Source organism: Penicillium macrosclerotiorum (genome assembly GCF_028827735.1).
Source record: "Penicillium macrosclerotiorum strain IBT 26536 chromosome Unknown utg000001l_segment0_segment0, whole genome shotgun sequence".
Lineage (NCBI taxonomy): Eukaryota > Fungi > Ascomycota > Eurotiomycetes > Eurotiales > Aspergillaceae > Penicillium > Penicillium macrosclerotiorum.
The window spans coordinates 2,363,321-2,380,136 of record NW_026643081.1 but is presented as its reverse complement, the minus strand read 5'-3'; the positions used below and the strand labels follow the sequence as shown (position 1 = coordinate 2,380,136).

General features: G+C 49.4%; 5 protein-coding genes across 5 annotated transcripts; 2 read left to right on the top strand and 3 right to left on the bottom strand.

The window, feature by feature from the left end:
* Positions 1–83: 83 nt before the first annotated feature.
* On the bottom strand, positions 84–7,548 carry N7462_000799 (type I polyketide synthase; the record flags this gene model as incomplete). Its single annotated transcript, XM_057072525.1, has 8 exons — positions 84–1,497; positions 1,556–5,889; positions 5,957–6,069; positions 6,123–6,246; positions 6,300–6,510; positions 6,571–6,879; positions 6,940–7,411; positions 7,464–7,548. The coding sequence occupies 8 exons, from the start codon at positions 7,546–7,548 to the stop codon at positions 84–86; spliced, it is 7,062 nt and encodes a 2,353-aa protein (XP_056939055.1).
* Positions 7,549–7,806: 258 nt separating this feature from the next.
* Positions 7,807–9,241, top strand: N7462_000798 (SDR family oxidoreductase; the record flags this gene model as incomplete). The annotated part of the gene is made up of 10 exons (XM_057072524.1): positions 7,807–7,829; positions 7,886–7,938; positions 7,997–8,162; positions 8,238–8,245; positions 8,293–8,466; positions 8,528–8,600; positions 8,662–8,677; positions 8,751–8,928; positions 8,991–9,127; positions 9,179–9,241. 10 exons carry the CDS (start codon positions 7,807–7,809, stop codon positions 9,239–9,241), a joined length of 891 nt encoding a protein of 296 aa, XP_056939054.1.
* A 747-nt stretch (positions 9,242–9,988) lies between these two features.
* Positions 9,989–10,860, bottom strand: N7462_000797 (DUF3237 domain-containing protein; the record flags this gene model as incomplete). The annotated part of the gene is made up of 7 exons (XM_057072523.1): positions 9,989–10,140; positions 10,198–10,306; positions 10,352–10,367; positions 10,433–10,569; positions 10,632–10,666; positions 10,726–10,753; positions 10,810–10,860. The coding sequence occupies 7 exons, from the start codon at positions 10,858–10,860 to the stop codon at positions 9,989–9,991; spliced, it is 528 nt and encodes a 175-aa protein (XP_056939053.1).
* A 746-nt stretch (positions 10,861–11,606) lies between these two features.
* On the bottom strand, positions 11,607–13,884 carry N7462_000796 (flavin-containing monooxygenase; the record flags this gene model as incomplete). The annotated part of the gene is made up of 10 exons (XM_057072522.1): positions 11,607–11,996; positions 12,063–12,164; positions 12,215–12,263; positions 12,316–12,445; positions 12,507–12,543; positions 12,601–12,968; positions 13,030–13,320; positions 13,373–13,575; positions 13,637–13,672; positions 13,730–13,884. 10 exons carry the CDS (start codon positions 13,882–13,884, stop codon positions 11,607–11,609), a joined length of 1,761 nt encoding a protein of 586 aa, XP_056939052.1.
* A 425-nt stretch (positions 13,885–14,309) lies between these two features.
* Positions 14,310–16,034, top strand: N7462_000795 (FAD-binding oxidoreductase; the record flags this gene model as incomplete). Its single annotated transcript, XM_057072521.1, has 5 exons — positions 14,310–14,558; positions 14,614–14,830; positions 14,901–15,283; positions 15,343–15,719; positions 15,788–16,034. Coding segments are annotated over 5 exons (1,473 nt in total), but the record flags the coding sequence as incomplete, so codon positions are not given.
* Between the last annotated feature and the right edge of the window lie 782 nt (positions 16,035–16,816).

The window sequence follows — 16,816 nt, the reverse complement described above, 5'->3', positions numbered from 1 at the left end:
GGTACAGCGAGGAAGAAATAGATTGAGGAGATGGTGGTAATGGAATTGAGAAACTCAAGACAAATCTAGTAGAGACAAAAAATCTAAACAGCCAACTTCTTCTCTACAGCATCAGACAAACTCTGCAACGACGAGGTCTGGTTGAGAACCTCCAAGAAAGGAATGTCAACCTTGAAAACACTGTAGAACCACGAACGGAACTCCGACGCGATCATACTATCCATTCCATAAGACGCAATCGGCTTACTAGAATCAATTCGATCCAGGTCCATGAGGAGGAGATTGGAGAATCGCTTCCGAACCAGAATTAGAATTGCGTCGTTGAGGGTAGATGCGGATGCGACCTCGCTGGTCGAAGCCATGGACTTGAGAACACCGGCGGAAAGGCCTACAGCCCAGGGAATGCTCGAGAGTGAAACAGCACCGGACGTTCCCGAGGAGGAGTTCTCGGTGGAGGGCGCATCTAGCGAGGCGGCCAGGAGAACGGCTCTGGGATCTTGCATCGTCCCGTTGTCGACATCAAAGCCGCGGTCAAGCAACTTGCGAATTCCGTGGGGTTCCAAACCAGTGAGAATGTGCGAGACAGACAGGCGATCATATTCTAGGCCAGGGAGCAGGTACTTAGGTTCATTGGCGGAGGTATGAGCGAGAGCCAGGTCAATAACCTGGAGTAGTTCGGCCTCGCTCAGTGGCTGAATTCCCTTTCGGAGCAAGAGTGCCTCAATCTCTGGGTTTTCATGGAGATAGCCGACCTCAGAGATCATACCAAGGCCAATCGATACAATGGGTTTGCCGAGGCTGCGACGATATCTTGCGAAAGCGTCGAGGAAACCGTTGGCCGAGCAGTAGTTGGATTCCGTGGCGGTACCCACGCTACCCGAGACCGAGGAGGTCAGGAGGAAGAAGTCTAGTTCGCTGTCGCCGCGTGCCTCCAGAGCGTTATGAAGATTCCAAGTTCCTTGCCATTTGGGTTGAATGCCCGTATGCCAGGCCTTGTGTGACATGGTCGAGAAGAGCGCTTCGTTAAGACCCATCGCTGCCTGAACCACACCACCAATAGGCAGGGTGCAAGCGTCAACCGCGGCCTGGACGTCATCTGCGCTGACAATATCTCCACGCACGACTTGCACAGTAGCGCCGGAGGCCTCAAGGGTGGAAACAAGCTCCTGAGCTGCAGGCTTGTCACAGCCCGAACGACCAAGGAAGGTGAAGTTCCGAGCACCGCGATCGAACATCCACCGACTGAGACTGCGACCCAGACCTCCAAGACATCCGACAAGGAGATAAGATTTGTTCGCATCGAAAGTGGTCAGATGGCGTGCATGAGCAACTCGAATCATACTCGATGGATTCTCGAGTGAGATGACGACTTTGCCGATACGACCTTTGGTGGAGAAGAAGCGGTATGCCTGGGCAATCTCACTGACATCAAAAGTGGCGATGGGAACTGGCTTGACAGCGCCGGAACGATACAGCTCTAAAGCTTCCGCGAATTTCCTGTCATTTACCACTTAGCGTTACTGCACACCACAAAAGGGAGAAGGAGAGGTCTTACGTGGTCCAAATCTTCCGGTAGTGTTCATCGTCGTGGTAGAAGAGCTCTGTGAGATCAAAGGCAGTGAACGTCGCGTTGCGAAGGAATGTGCGCATATCCAAGTTACCGGCATCAATGATATCACGCTTGCCAACCTCGACAAAGCGACCAAAGTTGGCGCAGCATTGCCAAGTGGCATGAAGAAGATCGCCTGTCAAGGAATTGACGATGACATCCACACCGCGGCCGTTGGTAGCCGCCAGAATCCCCTCCACAAAGGACTCATCGCGAGAGCCAAATATGTTCTCACGGGGAATCCCAAAAGTGGTCACGAGATAATCTTTCTTTTCCTCCGTGCTGACAGTTGTATACACAGTCGCTCCTCGCTGTAGCGCAATAGCGATCGTGGCGGTTCCAAACGCACCGGCCCCAGAGTGCACAAGGATACTTTCGCCAGCGCGCAGATGAGCTCGATCGTCGAGAGCATACAGCGCAGTTCCATAAATGACTGGAAGAGTCGGCATCACTTCGAAGGACTCGTGTGGAAGCATCTTGAGACAAGCCCAGGCCGGCACTCGCTCGATGGTGGCAAAATTGTTAGGGGCTAGGACAACGACGCGATCGCCAGGGACGAGATGCGAGATGTCTGATGCGACTGCTCGAACAATTCCGCTGAACTCGATCGCAGCCGTACCTTTGCGCGTTTCGACCTTACCAGACAGGGTGTAGATGTCCTTCGCATTGAGACTGACAGCCTTCACTTCGATCTCGACCTGCCCAGAGGGGATCTCCGTAAGAGGCTCCGCTAGACGCTGGAAGTAGATGGAGTCAGTAATACCGACACGCTGGATAGCGAGACGAGCAGGTGAGGCTTCAGCCAGGGTCATTGTATCGATATCATTAAACTGACGTTTGCTGAAGAGATCATTGAGAGTGGTGTCTGGCACGAATCGGCTGATGTGGAGGAGACCATCGTGCCAGGCAAACTCCTTGTCTTCCGCCAAGTCATCGAATGTAAGAACATGCTTCACCGTGTTGCAGATGGAGAGGCGACTCGCAGGACCAAGAGACTGACCCACGTCTAGGATGAAGAAGCGAAGAGCTGGCTGTTCCAACATCAGGGCTCGCGATAGGCCGCTGGCCAGGGAAAGATCAGGGGCTTGGCCGGCCATGGTGGCATGGCCCGTCAACCAGACGAGGTTGGCAGCATTGTCCGTCACGATCTTGAAAAGCTTCATTTCCTCCGGTGTCATGGTGGCAAGGAAGGGGCTTTCCAATTCCAGCATAGATATGACAGTCGACTGCGAGATGATGTCTTGCGTGACTTCACCCAGTTGGGCGGAAATTACATCCTTGATTTCGAAGAATTGACGAAGAGTTTCTGTCATTTTGGACGGTTGTCTGTGAAGCAAGACAATGCGGCCCTTCGGCTTGGTCTGTGACAGAGAGGGAATGGCCAGCGTGATGCCATGTTGCAGATTGAACGTAGTGAATCCCGCTTGTGCTAGCGAGGCAGACATGAGACTCTCCGCTCGGCCAACAATTATGCCATTGACGTCAAGATGGTTCAGCAATGTTTCAATCTTCCCCAGTGGCTTGCTGCCAGGGAGATGAGGAAGCAAAATCATGTCGTACTTTCCACTGGCCTCCTCATTCGTTGTCGTCTTCCACTCCCTCACACGAGGGAAATCTCTCTTCTCATCGAGTAGATCCTTCCACCCGCGCGTCTTACAGTCACATCCCTGACCAAGCTCCAGTACCCGCAGACGAGGATTCTTGTGGGCGGCCAAGTCCAACAAGGCAGACACCACTCCGACCTTAGCATTGTCCGCCAGGTCGGGGCGGCTCTGGAGGAAGTTGTTGATCTTGTCTTGCAGACGCATCTCATCGTCTGTAGTCAGGCTAAACAATTCCGGCTTCCAGACCACCCGCAGGCATGGATGACGATTGGTAGATGAGTCTTCCTGTTCAGCCTTGCCAGTAAATAGAGAGAGGCGAACACTGCGCATATTGATAACAATAGAGCCCGATATATCCTGCAGCGAGGCATCGATAGATTTCGTACCAAATCCAGTACTCTGCGATCGAGTATGAATAGCCCCAGAGGTATTGACACAACCTGGATTGGGAGTGTTGATCTCACACTCGTCAAGGAAAACCGGCAGATGAGCGCGAAGCTGATTTAGATTACCAGCCGTGCCACCCATAATGGCAGCCTGAAGACACGCGTCAATCGTCAGAGGGTGTACGGTATAGTAATCTCCTTTGTATGAAGATCGAGACACTCTCTGGGTGATGGCAGTCTCGGAGACTGCAGCTGGATTAATCCGCCTTTTGTCCGTCTTCATTGAAGTAAGTGACTGGAACGCAGGACCAAAAACCAGACCCTCATCAGCCAGCTTGGTATACCACGGCCCCATGGACCATTTCTCATAGTCGGTTGCGTCAACTGTGACGGCTGGGGTGGAGGATCGAGCGCCAAGCTTGATACGGCCTGTGCAATGGGACACTGTGCCTTCATCCTGGCGCGAGGAGATAGTAAAGTCATACCAGCTGCTAGAGGCGGTCGCTTTGGAAATCCGAGCAGGGGAGACAGTTGTGTACAGGTCAGCTTGCTGGTGTTCATCCGCGTGGACCGTCAATGCGGAAGCGATATTGAGGTTCCGCAAGACGAAGGATGTGTCTGCTTCGATGACGCCTATGATCTGGGAAACCGCTTCAATCGCTATCGCGATGTAGCCAGCTGCTGGGAAGACTACCTGGCTCTCGAGTTTGTGATCACCCAGCCAGGGAAGCTCGTTGAGCCGTAATGTGTTTTTCCACACGCGGTCAATGCCATTGCCAGCGGCCATTTCCGATCCTAAAAGCTCATGACGTGGATACCTTCGGGTTCGAAGATCGCTGCTCAGTCTAGACTCTCGCCAAAGTAGCTGGCTGTAGCTCCAGTGGTATGGGGGCAGATCGGGAATGACCTTGGCTGCAGTGGATGCGACATCATTGACAGCCATAATGTCAATTTCATGACCACGGAGATACAGTTCTCCAGCCAGTGCTTTCATGGATTTGTCAGAATCCTTCCCACGGACAAGGGTAGCACTGTATGTCACGTCGTCAAGTGAGCGTTGCAAGGATGCCCGGATGTGCTTGATTGGCAGCTGCAGGGCTGAATGTGGTCCAATCTCAATGATATGACATTTGCCCTTCTCGAGAACACGAGTCATGGCCGCCGTGAACTGGACGGGGTTCTCAAGATTCTGGCGCCAATAGCTCAGGGGAAGTGTTCTGCTGGTTTGGCGGTTGTAGCAGTTAGGGCCATCAATGCCCACACTCGAGAAGAACTGCACGTCGTTGTCGTATGGGTTGAATGGGAGGGTTGGCCATGCCTCCTCGATCAGTCGATCATATTCAGCGCCGACCTCTTTCATCATGTATGAGTGGTACGCTTTGCCGCCCGTCTGCAGCTTACGGGCGAATTTTCCGGATTGAGAAGCTGTCTCTAGGAGGAGGTCTACACCGGACACAGTGCCAGACACGGTCACACTCTCAGGAGAGTTCACACAAGCCACGACCAGCTCATCCTGGAGTGACAGACTTTCGATCAGTTGGCGTGCCTCTTCTGCACTCCCACCAAAAGCAACCATGGCGCCTTGTGGCTTGAGTTGCCCAACAACATGTCCGCGATAATACGCAATCATGATCGCCTGAGCTTCACTCAGCAGGCCAGCTGCATATGCGGCAGCAATTTCGCCCGACGAATGGCCGGCCACCATCTTTGGGCGCACTTTCCAGCTCTTTAGCATGTTAACAATTCCAATTTGCACTGCCGTGCACAGAGGTTGAGAGAAACGTGCGTCGCCGACGCGGCTGTAAGGAGCTGCCTCCATGAGCGCAGCCTTGATCGACCAAGCAGGTGCTTCAGGCAGCTGTAGCAGCACCTTGTCCAGCTTGTCGATTGTAGACCGGTATATCGGACTCCGCTTGAGCAACTCGCGACCCATCTCAGCCCATTGAGCTCCCTGGCCAGTGAAAATGAAGGCCATGTCCAACTTGGGAAGGTCTTGAGTTACAAGCTTGTCAAGAGCGAGGTCGGTCTCGGCAGTAGCCGGACTAGCAAGGATGTAGCCTCGTCGGGCCAGCTTCGATCGTCGGTTTGCCAGAGTATGTGTCAGATCAATAAAGTCGTACTTTGCCCCCTGACGGACGCGGTTGCCCAGGTCGATCACTCGGCTCTCTACTGCGTCAGTGGTGGAGGCGGACAAGGGAAGAAGATACATCTTATCCGTTGGTAGATCGTATATGATCGCCTCAGGAATTGTGGTGATGGATGAGAGAAATTGCTTCGGATCTTCCAGAATCTATCAATGGTTGTTTGGTTAGGCCGTGCTTCGAAGGGAATGGGTGCATTGGGAGGGTGAAACGTACCGTATGCGCATTGGCACCACCATATCCGAATGAATTGATGCTTATACGACGCATGGCAGAGGGCCAGCTAGTGAGCTTGGTAACGACCTTCATGTTCCATTCATCCAATTTCACTAGTTCGTCAGCATAAGTCTCCTCGATGACGTCAAACTCCAAACACACTTACACTTGGGGTTCAGTTTAGTCACTCCGATGGTGGCAGGGATGGCATTGTGTTCGAATGCAAGGACTGCTTTAATCACAGCTGTAATACCACTGGCTGCCTCACTATGTCCGACGTTTGTTTTGTTCTGTATGATCGTGTCAATAAATTTCAGATGGATTGCCGAGAGGGAGACCTTACCGCGCCGAGCAACAAAGGAAATTCTCCCTTGCGCGAGAACACTCGACTCAAGCCTTCAACTTCCATGGGATCACCGACAGCAGTTCCGGTACCATGGCACTCAACGTAGTCAGTGTCGTGTGCATTCAGACCGGCCATGCGATATGCTTTGCGGATGACTTCAGCCTGTCCTGAGATACTGGGCTGAGTGATGCCAGAGGTTTTGCCATTCCTGCTGCTGTTAGTATGACTCCCTAGTGACTGAGTCTATACAAAGCGAAGAGAGACATACGCATTGACAGCGCTTCCTCTGATGACCGCACGGATGGGGTCACCATCACGTAAGGCAGCCGACAAGCGCTTGATGTACAAGGCGCTCACACCCTCGGCACGGCCGTATCCATCGGCACTGGCATCAAACGTATGGCAAGTCGATGTGGGAGAGAGCACACCTCCTTTCATGGTACCCAGATGCTGCTCAGGCCCCATGATCAGGTTGGCACCAGCTACCACTGCACCCTCGCACTCGCCAGCCCTGACAGCGCTGACCGCACTGTGAAGACAATATATGGAAGATGAACAAGCCGTGTCGAGGGTGAAGCTGGTGACCCGAATCAGCGACCATTAAGTCATCAGTTAGCCAGCAAAGACGATCACATACCTTGGACCACGAAGATCAAAGATATAGCTGATTCGGTTTGAAAGAATCGCGGTGCCAGAGCCAGTGGCACTGTACCTGTGCAGTGCCTCGGGGTCCCGGGCCTGCATTGTCTGGAAGTCCACGGTAAAGTTGCCCACAAAAACTCCAATATCTGCACCGGCAGCCTGCTTCATTGAAACACCTGCACTTTCAAAGCATTCATACACGACCTCGAGCAGTTTACGTTGCTGGGGATCCATATAAGTCGCTTCTAGATTGTTGATTCCAAAGAAGGAGTTTTCAAATTGGCGGACATCCTCATTCAGAAAATAGCCACCTTTGGTGTTCATTACCCCGGCGCGATCACCTTCAGGGTGATAGAATCCGTCGGCGTTGAAACGAGTCTTGGGCACATTGCATTGCCCGGAGCGCTCATTGATGAGCATCTCCCAGAAGTCGTTGGGGGAGGACACGCCTCCCGGGAGTCGACACGCTGGACTTGATTAGGAATAGGTACTTGAGCAGACTTGCGGCACGAAGCTCACCCATGCCAACGATCACCACAGGATCATTCATGTTGTGGTTAGAGGCCAGAAGAGCGGCAGCGGGAAGGGTTTCGATCGAACCCATGATGACGTTGGCGATGTTCACGGAGTGGACTTAAGCAAAAGAATGTGTGTTTTCTCCAGGATATACACGCCTTGTCACTATATAATGGATCTGGTCCAGGTCAGACTGACCGACTCTGCAGGAAGAACGGACATCGGTGGATCGTCAGACGTCAGGCTAACGCCCTGTCAGATCGGTCAGATTGAATTCCATCTAAATCCGGTCTATCGCCAACATCAAACACTAAGTACCACCACGAACAGGTCAAACAAGATCAACATGAAATCTGTTCTGATTACTGGGTGAGCTTGTTCCTCGACGAAATACCATTCCGACTGTGGGCTGATTGACGATCTAGCTGCGGCAAGGGCGGAATTGGAGAGGCGTTGGCGTTACAGTATCATGCTCGAGGTGACAGCCCTCATTTGCGTCGATAAATATTTCCACCTAATCAATCTCATTGTTCCAGGCTTTACCGTTCTGGCTACTCTTCTGCCATCTGAATCTAAGGAGCACCTCTTATCGGTCGGCATCACTTGTTTCGAGCTGGACGTGACCAACGAGGAGTCTGTGTCCGTCCTGCGCAAGGCAGTCGAGGAAATCGGAGATCGCTTGGATATTCTGGTCAACAATGCGTAAGTAGTGGTAGTGTCTGCGCCCTTCTCCCGGCAGGAATCTCATTTCGTTTGACATATCCTATTTGTTCACAGTGGAATCTGTAAGCTTCTATCTATCCATCCGACCCAAAATCATACTAAGTTGCAGGCTATACCATGACTGCCATCGACACGGATGTGCACCAAGTGCAGCAAATGTTTAATGTCAACGTTTTTGGGCCAATGAGAATGGTACACGCATTTCATCCATTCCTGATCAAAGCCAAGGGATGTATCATCAACATTGGTTCAGTTGGGGGCATCGTGCCATACATGTACGGCTGTAGGTCGATACCCAAGTATCAAATTGGTTAGATGTGATGCAAGGCTAAAATGCAACTCAGCTTCATACAACGCAAGCAAAGCAGCACTTCACCACTGGGGAAATACTCTGCGAGTGGAAATGAGTCCATTCAAGTTTGTCATACCATCTAGCTGCATTTCTCTGTCCGTTCGTGCTGACTATTCGGCATAACAGTGTCCGAGTTATTAACGTATGTTTTGTGACCATCTACGGTCAATAAAATTCATAGCACCAGGCGACGCATCGACTAAATATACCCATAGATCATATCCGGAAATATCGGGACTAATATTCTCCACCGTGACGCCTCCCGTTCTCTCCCCAAAGGTACGTTGAAGATCGCGGATCGCAATCTCCAGAGCCAACCGTCACTGACCGAGCCAGACTCTTTCTACACTCCGCTCCAGGAGGAGTTCCAGGCCCATGTCAAACGGATCCCTAGTAAGCTGAATTCCCTGGAGCACTTCCTTCACAGTCCAGAAAGCTGGCTGACCGACCGACAGATACCACCGACCGCATGGTGTACGCCAATTCCGTGGTACAACAGTCGCTCCGACGGTGTCCACCTGCTTGGTACTGGGTAGGAAATACCTCGAGCATTGTATGGTTCATGGATGTATTCGGGTTTCGCACTGTCTGGGTGAGTTTCAGGTGCTCGGTCTGTTGCTAAGAGTCGATCTGACACTAATAGGACTATGTTCAATGGCCTGTCTTTAACCTGGGAAAGTTGAAGAGAGCAGCATTATCGAACTGAGAAGAGGTAGCTAATATTGTCATACTTATCCTCAGATAGGAGAGATCAAATGTCTTTGACTTGAGTGAAATTATGCAATTTCGTTGTTGATGACCTCACGTAGTAGTTAGGGATCTAAGTAGTCCACCCGGATTCTGCGAGAAAAGGCTCCGAACTCTCTGCAGTACCCCCATAAGAATTATATCATTTCGAATCATCACTTTATGGCTCTTTTTGTTGGAAATGACTTATTGCGTCGTGTTTTCCAAGGTAGATGAAGTATAGAAGACGCTCTCAGGCTTGTCAATTAATAAAGATGGGCATTGATGGCTACTCTAGCCCTGCAACATAAAAATTTAAATAATGCTCAAGACGGGCATTTTGCCTTTAGTCTAGAAAAGGTGACTTTAGAGAATATTTTTGATAATGCGCGTATTCTCAAAATCATTCACAAGATATCTCAGGCTGCCTCTACTGCTTGCTCTTGACAAGTGGATTTTTGGATAGACATACGTATATTTAGGGAGACGGGAAAGAAAAACAAGTATTCAAAGATACTAAATGATGGCGTTCACTATGGGCATCTCGAAGTTTCTTCAGCGCTTCAATCCAGAAATCTTTAAGCACTGTTGTAAGCACAGCAAACGCAGTTGGCCTGTCACTTCGGACAATGTCTGCAAATAACGGGAGCCACGCTGAAACTTAGGGATTCTGAAAAGCAGGGGTCTTATCTGACCATGCGTTCTTCAAAATCATAGTCGATCGTTCTTAATCCATGTCCTCACTGGCAACAACCTTTGACACCCGCACCTCCACCCAAAGCTTGTTTTCTTCGAAAAGGAATCGGCCGTTACCAATCCAAACACTATTTTCAAGATCCTTAATGCGAGCATCGCCCACTTCAAATGTAAGGTTCAGTGCTTCACAGCAACCGTCAGCAGAGATCCACCATATCTGGTATATCTTCAAAAACTCACTCGACTGCCCGAAGGGAATTGTCTTGGGCTGACCATTGAAAATGCCCGCCAGATCAGGTGAAACTGTGGAAACGCCCGAGTAGGCAAAGTTGATACCCTGGAAAGTGGCCTGTCAGAACTATAGTTGCATGTTTACCAGCGTTCAGTAGCATACTTCGCCATCGGTCGTTCTATGTCGATAATCAGTGACCAAATTTAAAACAGCTGGGGGTAAGCTCCTGTATCAAAGGCTTACCGAGCAACGCCTTTGACATTCATGCGGGTGTGGTGCTGATCGGGGTCGAAATAGAGCCAGTCTCCGGCGAAGGCAATTTTTGCATCGATGCTCGGCGAAAAGCCATCCACGGAAGAGATTGTGCCACCCGGGGAAGACTGCCATATTGTCAAAGAAATCAGCCCTGCTCAAGCATGAATCAAGGCTGCGATAAACTCACATAGTGGATAAACGTGGATCCGGAGGAGGTTGCTCCTGTGGAAATTTTATGAGCTTGAGTTTGTGCGCCAGACGGAAGAATTGATTCCTCATACCAACAGGATTACCTTCTCCTACTTCGAACTGTCTCCATGTAAATATCACGTGTGGTCTTCGCGGGCATCGAAATAGTGACATACCTTGATTATGTATGCGGGCACAACTGTGGGGAATCCAGATTGTTGAGACATGATGACTTTGAATTGATTCTTGATGCTCCTGATAAGGTGTAAAATGACATTTTAGGGCTTAAATATTCATCAATTGACTCTTCTTTTCAAATATCGGGTCAGACAGGTTGACGGTAAGTCAGACTGTCAGACAACACTGTCAGATCGTCGGTCATGCTGCTCCATTCGATCATTAATGGTGTTTAGCATAAAAATGCAGTCCATTTGGTTTTGATCAGTTTCGGAGATTCTGATACTGGGGCGATATGTGGAGGAGACTATTTATATACGTGGACATCTTGGTCAATAAACACCATGCCTGGCATTGCGGGTTCACCAGTATGGTGAGTCGGGCATTTGGTAACATGCCAGCTACCTTTGTGATGTGTGCTCTCAAAGATCCGCCTTCAATACTATATTTCGGCCTCTTGGAGTCTTCTCGTCCGCTGCGGGTATTTGATGGTTATAGAGTAGTTTGAAAAGCCGAAATAATCCACGCGGCGCCGATCGTGCGGCCGTCAAGCGTTTCTCCCTTCACAATGTGTTTCCTCAACTAAGACAACCTCGACGACTCTACGTTGGAAGTAATGATTGTAATGGGGGACGTTCATTCGATATTGAACTCTGAAAGAAACCAAGGACCGCACGACGACCGTAGATGAAAATTCAGGAAGTGAAGTATCAAAATAGAACGGAGAACTCTCGCCCCTTCGTGACTTGAAAATTTCCTAGAGTCTGGCAAGATGGACAACTTCGACCTAGAGAAGCTACTCCACTGACCAGGGCTCATCTCGAATTCGCATGAATGGAGCCATATCCACCAAGTGCCCCTGTTCTTTCTTCAACTCCAACGCAGTCCGCCCGTCCCCCAGATACGACCACATGTTGTCCTCTCGATGTTTGATGTCGTAGTCCTCAAACCTGGGGCACTTGAGCGATTTGATCATGTGAAGCATACTTCCCGGCCACAGCTGAATTCTTCCGTTGTATTTCATCCACGATCGACAGGACTCGGCCCAGACCGAGTTTGAATCATGCCATGTATCTACATGGCGTCGCCACTGCGTTGTCACACTTTGCTTGGGTGTCAACGAATGTAGATTCTCAGTGTTTATCTTCGCTGCACACTGTAGTGCGTACTCTGCTTGGACCTCATGCTGTTGTGGATGATGCGTCAGTCGTTCGTTTCACGTCGTTGCGGCTCGCAAAACGGCTGAACATACAGTAATTAAGACTGATCCTTGAGCCCAGTTGCCTGTTGGGCCACCAATGAAGAAAAAATTGGGAAAATGTGGCGTGGCCATGCTGAGATAGATATTTGGAGACTGCGTCGATTAGCGTTCTGTAATGTTGGTTTGTCATGGGGGTGAATTACTTTACTCCACTCTTCGCGCATGGTTCGGCCTTCCGAGCCGGTCACAGTGCTGTGAATGTTAGAAGACCGCACGGTTTGAGAAACTGAATAGAAATACTTACAAGTGTGGTGCAAAGGCAACGTCAAAGCCAGTTGCACAAATGATCAGATCAAACTCCAAATTGTCGCCGTTTCCTAATTCAATGCCTGTTTTATTCAACCGTGTGATTTTATCGGTGATCACTCGGACATCTCCATGCGAATTCTGTCAGTACTTCGATAAAGAGCCACAAATGTAAAGTGAAATGCTCACTGTCTTCCACCAGTGCTTCAAGGAATCCATCGCCAGGCTGTTAAGTCAGCGGTTGCAATTTGTCAGAAGGCGATGGATTATTAGGAGCACATACAGTTGGTCTACGACATCCGGGTGAAAATTCAGGCGTAAACAACTTTTTCAAATCCTGTCTATCGGGCCCAACTCGTGCGCTGATCATCTGGGAAATCATCTCGGTTGTCATATCGTGCATGGGATGATTGCGCAGGAAAATCGGGAATCGCTCCTGCATGACTCCGTCGACAGCTTTGCGGTATTCTAGAAATCGTGCAGGATCTGTGCGGAAGACATGCTTCTCATCTTCGGTGTAGAAATGCTTCCTAGCCGGTGCAGGCATGGCTGACTTTTCAGGATCGTCAGGAAACAGACGCAGATCCTGCCATGCTGCGGGAGGGACGATCCATTGCGTTGATCGTATAAATACCGATAGTGATTTAACATCTTAGGTGTAGATCGTCAGTGAAAAGATCGCGCATAGTTATGGTAGATATGTCTGATGAACCTTTGACTATCTGGGGAATGATTTGGATTCCAGAAGAACCCGTTCCGATGACGGCCACCCGCTTATTCTTGAAGTCAATGCTCGGGTCCCACTTCGCAGTGTGGGTGAGAATGCCACAGTAGTCATGAAGACCGTCGATGTCGGGCCCTATGGCTGTTAACATGGCATACGTGGGTGGCATTATAGGAGGATCCACACATTTCCATCGGTTCAAAGGCCCTGATCCATTGATGAGGACATGACATCTGTCGTAAAACCGAGTACCGTCTTGCCGTTGCAGTTCGAGTTGCCCTAGAAAATCAGCAGTTATTCAGCCCGATCAAAAGCCGACAGACAGACGAACATTCACCATCTTCTGCACACCAAGTGGCTTGAATCACTTCTGTTTCAAATCGCACGTATTGGTAGAGATCGTGATTTTTGGCAAAATTCACCATATAATTTTGAATTTCCTGTCCACCCGCGTAGTATCCACTCCACTCTGGATTAGGCTCGAAGGTAAAGGCATATGAATGGGATGGCACATCACATCCCACACCGGGATACCTAAGCCAGTTCTACTATATCAACATTATGGTTATCGTCAAGCATATTTCGGGAAACGTACCCGTTCTCGAACCATGTTCCTCCGACGTCGGCATTTCTGGACGAGTTCTGGTTAACACAGTATCACAGGGCCAACAAGACAGTCAGTGCTCACTTTTCGTAGATCGTCAGTTCATAGTTAGAGAGAATCTTCTTCGCCTTATACGCCGTGATCAAGCCAGCTGCACCGGCGCCAACATGAACCACTTTGAGTTTTCCTGGCTCAGAGTGCGCCTTCTCAACATAGTCAGTTTTCGATATGGAGCCCATGGTGAATGTTGTCAATTTTTCAAAATTTTGCGAGGCTCGCATTCATAGTCAAGGCTAACCATATATTCCGGCCCCGCGGGTGCGATTATTTGGCACCGAGTTGACTTCTGACCGTCTGACATGACTGCATATGAACCAGATTTTCTGACCTGACATACAGGTCTTTTCAGCCCACGTGGCTAGAGCCTCACCGGAGCCGATCCCAGTCGGATCATGCAGGAACAGCTATTGATTACGATGGGTCGATGCGGCTTGTCGTCACTCAGGTACTAATTCAAGTGGCAGTGCTTAAGTTCGAACGCAATTTGCGAATGTCACCCCTGACATCCACAGATCCGCATAAATACACGGCTACTTCCCCGCGAAAATAAGAAGAATAACAATATAAAATAAACTCGACCGGATATCACTCGACGCCGTTTCAGCGACCGCATGTGCAAGAAGCCATGATTGCCTCTGTCGTTTGTGTTGTCGCGGGAGTTCTCTCGTTGGTTTCCCAAGCCGGGGCCGCCAACATCGCCTCTCTTGTTTCTCAGTTTTCTCCATCCACCGAGGTTTTCTTTCCCAGCTGGTCCAATTGGACAACCGATACCGTTCAAAGATGGACGGCTTGGGAGGAGCCGACCTTCTCTGTGGCGATTAAGCCCGCGACCGTGTCAGATCTGCAAAAGATCGTATGTTTAGATCCTCCACGGTATTTCTTCGCAGTCTAACCATCCTCGGATACAGGTCCGATACGCCAACGCGTACAATGTCTCATTCTTGGCAACCGGTGGAGGCCATGGCTACAGTACCTCTTTTGGAGCTCTTCAAAATGGCCTGAAGATTGACCTGGGATTCCTCAATAGCATCACAATCAACAAAGATCAGAACACCATGACCATCGGCGGCTCTGTCAAATTCTCAGACATTATGGATCCTCTCTTCAATGCCGGAAAAGAAATCCGTGAGTCCTTTCTATCTTGCAAAGTGTGAACTGTCAGATATCGTCGTCCGATCTGACTCTTTTCGAATAGAAACTGGTTCATGTCCTTGCGTCGGCATGGTTGGAGCCACTCTTGGTGGTGGCGTAGGTAGATACCAAGGTCTTCACGGCCTCATCCTAGATGCTCTGCAGTCAGTGGAGCTTGTCACCTCCACAGGTGATCTCATCACTGTGTCTTCCACGAAGAATTCAGACCTCTTCTGGGGTCTTCGAGGCGCTGGATTCAACTATGGAATTGTCACCTCCGCCACGTATCAAATTTACGATCTCACCAATGATGGCAACGTGCTCAATGCGGACTTCATGTTCCCTGCCAGTCTCAATGAGACGTATTTCAACATTCTTGCTAGTTACCAAGAATTACCCGCCGGTCTGTCCTTGTATTCTTTGGTGATGCATGATGCTTCTTTGGGAGTAAGGCACCCTCCAACGAACATAGCTACTACGACACTGGGCTAATCCGTTTCATTCAGCCTGTTATTCTACTCAACGCTGTTTACCCCGGTCTTCAAGAAGAGGGGCTGAACTTGATTGCTCCATTCCTCAATCTCACCTATATTCAACGCAACATCTCTATGGTCCCATGGAATGCACTTGACAATGATGCCGGCTTTGGTCTAGCAACCGCATTTTGCATCAACGGTGAGAAGCATGACATGTGGTCACTGGGCGTGCGCCAAATTGATGCAGCGACACATATCAATTATTTCAATGAACTCGCCAAATTTTACACGGATTATCCCTCCGCTGCGGGAAGTACCTGGCAGGTTGAATACTTCCCTGTTCAAGCAGTCACTGCTGTGGCAGATTCTCAAACTGCCTACCCTCATCGAGAGATCCGGGCGCACGAGTAAGCTTCCTTCCCATTGGGCGTCAACGGATCCATGACGGTTACACATGTTCTAATACTGTTCGTAGGATGTTCTCCTTCAACATTACCGATCCCTCAATTGGAGTTCAGGTCGACAACTTCGCCCTTGCTGCTCTCGATGCTTTCAACGCCACCAGTGGGTTTGATGAGATGCACATTTACGTCAGCTATGCTCATGGTACAGAGGGATTAGACCCAATGTATGGCTCTGGGAAGCTCCCGAAACTGCTGAAACTGAAGCAGAAGTGGGACCCAAAAGGCTTGTTCAGTTACAACAATGCGTTGCCCAACTAACTGGGCTCGCCTTATTTGACTATTCAGATTCTGGACTGCATGCCACCATCACGGATATCAATGAACTTTCTATTAAGGTCAAGGTCCGGAGGCCGCCTTGTGTGTTTATATATCCTCCGGCTTTACTTTCGTGAATTCAATCACGCTTCCCTTCTGCTTCCTCCAGACGAAGTTTCTCTTATCTTTGGCCTGATGTAGGAGTTGTTGCAGGGCTTTGTCTGAGAATATTCAGTTTCTTTTAAGCTTTGTTAAACATTGTAAACCAATACAAATTCAAATAAATAGGACTAAGGTGGAATCTTATTTAGGGCGCTAATATAGGGCGTAAATAAAAAGGTAGTAATTTAGGATTAAAGGGAATATAAACAGATATAATATAAGGAAATGGGATTCGTATATAGAGTCCTCTCATCCCAAGAAATCGGCGTAGATAAGCTAGGGTTTCTGCTATCGAACTAAGAGCTATTAATATATCGCTATTAGCGATTCGTGACTCGATCGCATTAGCCAATATTTGACGAGATAAATAAGTGAATAAAAAAGTGGTAATCTTCTCCGAATCCTAATGTGGTCCAGATGGTAGGTGGAAGTTGCATCATATTAGAAACTCTCAATATAGTAGGATACGGTGTCCGCTGACAAACTTGGGATTCAATGGAACACGATGCTCAATCTGATAATGTCTAGCTATCTGAGTGTGTACCTCGCTGTCTAGCGCGTTACGATGCTGGGTTCCCAGCATACCCGGGATACCATAGAAAACATGTAGGGAATCGAGTAAT